This window comes from Talpa occidentalis, unplaced genomic scaffold (genome assembly GCF_014898055.3).
Source record: "Talpa occidentalis isolate TD23 unplaced genomic scaffold, MPIMG_talOcc4v2.1 talOcc4.14, whole genome shotgun sequence".
NCBI classification, from domain to species: domain Eukaryota; kingdom Metazoa; phylum Chordata; class Mammalia; order Eulipotyphla; family Talpidae; genus Talpa; species Talpa occidentalis.
This window is the reverse complement of record NW_023601433.1, coordinates 26109228-26115567: the sequence shown is the minus strand read 5'-3', so window position 1 is coordinate 26115567 and position 6340 is coordinate 26109228. Positions and strand designations below refer to the sequence as shown.

Below are 6340 nucleotides of genomic sequence, written 5' to 3'. Positions count from 1 at the left end.
TCTTAGAACAGATGACGTGGCAGCTGGATTAGACACACATGAAAACACACCTATGACACATTTAATCTTCTCATAACCCTACGAGGAGACAATGTTCTAATCTCCCACTCAGATGTGAACAGTGAAAGATTAAGTGCTCCCCAAAGTTGGGAACGGAACCTGGGCATCAAGGGATGAGCGTTGTGGGCCCACGTCCCTGCTGACATGGACGGGCCCAGACCCTGAGGGTCTCCCAGGCTGAGGAAAGTGTATGAGGCTCTGTCTGTGCAGGGTGAGAGCCCACCCATGTGGGTGTGGAAGGTCCTCCGGGCTCCCTTTGTGAGCAGAGCAGAGCAGTGGGGAGGTTTTTGTCTCACTTCCCCCTGGGTCTGGAGCACTGTGAAGAATTAGAGTTACCATCCCATATGCTGCAGTAGTAGTCGGCCTCATCCTCAGGCTGCGGCTCCGAGATGAGCAGGAGGCCTGCATTAGCCGAGGTGTCTTTGGCTCCAGAGAAGCGGCTGGGGACCCCTGGGCCCTGGTGTTTACCTGAGTCTGAGTAGTAGTACAGGAGATACTGGGGAGGGCTCCCTGGCTTCTGCTGGTGCCAGTATATGGTATAGCTGCCAACACTGAAGCCACTGCTCAGGGTGCAGGTGAGTCTGGCTGTTGCTCCAGGAGAAGATGAGAGGGTGGGCGGCTGAGTCAGCATAGGCTGGGAGAGGGAACCTGCAGACACAGACACATGCAAATGAAGATCAGTCCTGGACGAGTCCAGAATATACTGGGAATGATTCAGACCAGGCTAGTTGGGGTCTCTGAGTCCTGTCTCTACCTGTGCAGTGACAGAGGAGCAGGAGGAAGAGAGGGATCCAGGCCATGGTGCTTACAATCCCTTAGTGCCCTACAGAGGTCAAGCTGGGATGCCCCAGGCCTCTCTTATCCCCTCTCCACATGCCTCATAGGAGGGGCTGCACATGCAAATATGTCCCACTCACTGCCTCTCCCCACTGCACCTTCCACATCTGAGGCTCTGGGACAGGGAGGAGGGTGTGATGAGTAGTTTTCCCCAGGAGCGGGCCAGGGAGGAAGCCATTGCCAGGTCTACACAGAGAACCTTGGCAGATGACTTGTCCGGACTACAGAGAATGGGGCTGCCTTGTTCCCACAAGAAACCAAAGACCCAGTCCTGGGGCCTCTAGTCAGTGGAGGATGCTCAGCTGCAAGATCCTGTCCTGCAGTCGCTTCTGGAGGTGGTCTCCAGGCGCCCCCTGCTGGTCCGGAGGAGAACCACCCTCCTTCGTGGGAACTAAACACCTCACTTCTTTGCTAGACTGCTATGCATGCAACTCCTGGGGGTGATTCTCACTGGGAAGTGGGGGGTGTGAGCCTGGACCCTCACTGACTTGATCCTAGTGGTAGTTGGTGGACTAGTGGGATCATACACCACATACACAGAAATTCTGAAGCTGTGTCTACGACGCTTCTGTAGTATTTGAAAGATCCTGGTTTTCAACTCAGATTGTTTCTATAGAAAAATAAATTCTCTTTCAATTCCCTGCCTTGATGTTTAAATCATGGGCATAGAAGTAAGGACAGAAACAGGATTCAGGGAGAATTGGGAGGAAAAATTCCTGGAGTATCTGCTGCTAGAACAGATGAACGTGGCAGCTGATTGGGGCCACACATGAAATATTCAAGTGAAGAGGGAATTTAACCCTCCAGGAATCCTGTGAAGGAGACACTGAGCATACAATTTTAGGTTGGTAGTATATTTTCTTTTTTTTACTTTAAAATTTTGCTTCATTGTCTTCAACTTTTACATTGTTTCAGTCAAGAAGTCAGTTTTTCCTTGTCTGTGTAGTTGTTTAATTCATTTTTTTTTTAATTAAAGAAAAGAGAAACCACCATCTAGGACTCCTAGACCATCCCCACCCTCCTCTCCTCTGCAACCTCAGTTCTGTCATCAAAGTCAACTTTTATATTTTCGTTTTGAGTTGTGTATTCAGCTGCTTGTTTTCTTAAATTTCTCCACATTGTTGAACGACGTCTTCTAACATTTCTCCTTTTCCTTCTAATTTATTCAATTTGCATAATCCCCTTGATTTTCTTCTATTTTGCTGAAAATAGAAAAAATGCCTGTGAAGTTTTTGAGGAATGTTTAAATTAGGGAATCTAGGCCCTATCCTAGATTCTCTGAGGCAGAACCCACACTCTACAAGACCCTCAACATCTCCTGAGCACATCACAGGTTAGAGTTGGAGGAACACTGGTGTCTATAGCATGAGTCCCTGGTGGCTCTCTCGTGAAGTGTTCCTCACTCTTCAGTCTATTCTTTCTGAATCAGGGGTTTTTAAGTGCAGGCCGGGACCGAGGACCCCAGCTTTAATCTTTCTTGGGTGTTCTCTTTGGGGGAGAAACAATTCAAAGTTGAGACCAAAGAGATGTATTGATAGATAAGAGGAAGGACAGGAAAGCCTTTCTAGTGGAGAGGGGTCCAGAGTGGGCAGCCTCTGACAGGGGAGAAATAGGTGCTTATGTGTGTATTGTGGGCAAGCAATGGGGGGTTGGTCACTGGGTGTCTCTGTTGTGTCTCTTGCTGATTGGCTGGGCCTGCAGGGTCCCTGAGGCTCGCTGAGTTTGCCCACATCATCTGGCCTACCTTTCCCAAACTAGCTTTGGCCTCTTGCTTTAGCATTGTGTTATTGTGTTGGTGTTCTGACATTCCACTTTGCACTGGGCCGGTAGGCGGCGGCGGTGGTGGGGTGCTCTTGGTCTGTGAGTATTTCTGGATTGGGCTAATAAATGCACCTGGGGCTTGGGCACCATGTTCCTAACTGCCTACCTATACCCTTTTCCTAACTTCCTCTTACATTACCCTCACCCTGCCCAGGCAACTACCTCCCTGCCTCCCTGTTCTGCGTGTTCTACATGAGTCCAGATTCCCTACTGACAATGGAAGACATCTCCTCAATGCCACACAAAAATCCAAAGAAATGGCTGAAGTGGTTCAGTAAGTACAAGGTGATTATCACTTGTTGATTGATAGTAATAAGCAACTGATTCTTTAACAATGATTCTTTTCTTTAAAGATTTATTTATTTATACATACATGAACTGGGTTACAGGCCAGAGGTGTGGGGGGAGAAAGGATTCACCAGAGACAGAGTGGGGAACAGAACAGGCAGACTGACTGAAATACACTGCTGAGGGGAGCAGCGGGCGAGACAGGAGAGGTCTGCTGTGCTATGTGGGTTGCTCCCTGGCTGGGGATCGAACTTGAGTTACAGTGGCAGAGGATTGCTTCATAGGTTGCATCTTAACCCCTTGCACCACCAGGGAGGCCCAACAATGATTCTTTTGCATTAAAGTAATACAACAAATTGTATTACTCACAATACTACAATGAAGTAATACTAATCACAAAACAATACTATCACTATAAATTGCTATGCATTTTTAAATATGGAGATTTATTTTTAATTACCTTAAATAATGACAGCAATCCTTGAAAGGTATGAATGCAAGCAGAAATATGATGGTCACTTTTGAAAACTTTGAGGATGAAGATGATAGAAATGCTGCAAATTCATAATGGTTACATTGTCTGGTGTGTTAGCCTCCTAGTGATGCTGTAACAATGCACCACACGGGGTAACCTAGAGAGTAGAAAATTCTTGTCTTATAACTCAGGAGTCTACAATCCAAAATCTGAATACCAGGGTCTTGTCCCATCTGCAATGGTGAGTGGAATTTTTCTTTGCCTCTTCAGAGTTACTAGTGATTTACCTGAAATCTTTGGATTTTCTTTATCTACTGCTGAGCAGCTACAATTCCTGCCTCAAAGGGATCTTCTTGTGTCTCCCTGTCACTAGGGGCACTATTAGATTAGATTTCAAAGACGTCATCTTTGAAACAATATTTAAAATAAAACCATATTCTGAAGTTCTAGATATTTCCACCTCAACATATCTTCCTAGGGTAAGCAATTTAACAACCACATTTGGGAAGAAGACTCCTTCCCAAGACCTTATAGTTTAAAATGCAACACAGTTGCATTGCATTAAAATGAACAAGGTTTAGTAACACAGAATAGGAGAGATTTGTGTCTGTTTGTTTTGGTTTTGTTGTATTTGCTAACTCTTCAGTGAGGAAGGAAATCATTGAAGATGATTCTTCTGAAGAATATGCTTTTGATTTCAGCCCTTAGATTTGACCGTGAAGTTACAATTCTTCCAGGAATATAGAAGACTTGGATTCTACTCTTTCTGGAAAGGTGTCTCTCAAGTCATTCTCAAGAATTCTTCCACAGTAGGACTCACTGGGAATGGAAATCAATTCATACCTAGTCCTCCCTAGCTAGTTACGTTCAGGCTACCTGGGAGCTCAGCTGTGTGGAGTGTCATGCTGATATCGGTGATCACACTCACAGCCAGACTCAAGGAAGTGCAGGTCAGTGCGCCCACCTCACTGCTATACCTACTAGAGTGCAGAGAGCAGCAGTCCTCAGCCTCATCCTTGGGCTGTGACCTTGGAAGGTCGTTGCTTGTCTGGTAAATCATTATGGGGCTTAGACAGGCTTCTGCTGGAAGCAGTATGCACAGTGACCATTGGTGACCTCTCCAGTGCCAGAACCACAGATGAGAATGACTGTACCTCCTGGGGACACAGTCAGTGAGAGGTCCTACGTCACCAACTCTGAGAACTGGATCCTGAAAAAGAAACAACTACATCAGAAAGAAGTAAAAAGACGGGAAAGATACCTCCAAAGTCTTGTCTCTGAAATCCATGAACCTAAACAGTGAGTGAGGAGGGGGAGCAGGACAGAGGAGTCCAGGCCACAGTAGAGACTTTCCAAAGGTCCCCTGAACTCACAGCTGTGGCTGGTGTCTGTGATGTCCCTTTATTCTCTCAGCTTCCTGGGTAAAGAGTGTTTTGGGGGTACATTATGCAACTGTGTGTCTATACCACCATTCACTTCTGGATCCTCAGCTAATTTGTAGCTTCACTCTCAGGAGGAGGCCTGGAGTGTTTGGGTGTCTGAGTTTGTCCCTTGGGAGGAAGTTCCTGCTCTCACCTCTCACCGGGGTCATGAGCACAGCCAGGGATCAGTCACTTAGAACCATATGAGTGTCACTACAGCCTTGACAACTCTGCGAAGTCCCACAGTGCCTCCTGGTGACACACACAGGAGAATATTTGCGATGTGGGGAAGAATGCAAAGAAATCTTGATACTTTGACTTTATATGAATAATTGTTTCCTATACTTGAGTTGCTGAAGAGAGTTTTCATTCAGAAATTTGATCACTTGTATTTTTCCAGTTTTATTTTTTTCTCTTAGTTTCTGTTTAAGAATTCTAAATTCTGAGATTTTCTACTTTATCTCTTTTTTTTGTTTGTTTTTAATCTTTTTTTATTTATTTATTTTTATTTATTTATTTATTTATTTTATCTTTTTTTTTAATAATAAATTTTATTTTTATATTCCCCCATACAACTGCACATGCCCCATTCTGACCCCAATACCTCCCCTCCCGCAGCCCACCCCCCAAAAAGTGTCTCTGGTTCATAGTTTTTTGTTGATTTTGATTTTCACTTTCTTATAGTTATTCATTTTCCTGATCCCTTATTTAAGTTTTCTAGATTCCTGCTATGAGTGAGACCATCCGGTATTTTTCTTTTTCTTTTTGGCTTATTTCGCTGAGCATGATCCCTTCCAGCGCCATCCATGTTGCTGCAAATTGCATGTGTTTATCTTTTTTGAATGCTGAGTAATATTCCATGGTATATATGTACCACATCTTCTTGATCCAGTCATCTATTTTTGGGCATTTGGGCTGTTTCCAAAGCTTAGCTATTGTAAACAGTGCTGCTATAAACATAGGGGTGCAGGTGTTCTTTGGAATTGATGTTTCTGTGTCCTTTGGGTAAATACCTAGGAGTGGAATTGCTGGATCATATGGAAGCTCTATGTTTAGTAGGTCCAGAAATCTCCACACAGCTCTCCATAGTGGTTGGACCAGTTTGCATTCCCACCAACAGTGCAGGAGAGTTCCTTTTTCTCCACACCCTCGCCAACATTTGTTGTTGCTAGTTTTTTTAATATGTGCCATTCTCACTGGTGTAAGATGGTATCTCATGGTAGTTTTGATTTGCATTTCCCTGATTACAAGTGATGTTGAACATTTTTTCATATGTCTGTTGGCCATTTGCATTTCCTCTTCAGAGAAGTTTCTTTTTAGCTCTTCTGCCCATTTTTTGACTGGGTTATTTTCTTTGTTGTTGTTGAGTCTCATCAGCTCTTTGCAGATTTTTGTGATCAGTCCTTTATTATTAGCGTTGGGTGCAAAAATGTTCTCC

General features: G+C 44.5%; 1 gene segment (V, D, J or C); it reads right to left on the bottom strand.

Moving 5' to 3' along the window:
- Positions 1-352: 352 nt before the first annotated feature.
- Positions 353-860, bottom strand: LOC119244020 (probable non-functional immunoglobulin lambda variable 5-48). The segment is given in 2 exon segments: positions 353-708; positions 815-860. Coding segments are annotated over 2 exon segments (402 nt in total).
- Between the last annotated feature and the right edge of the window lie 5480 nt (positions 861-6340).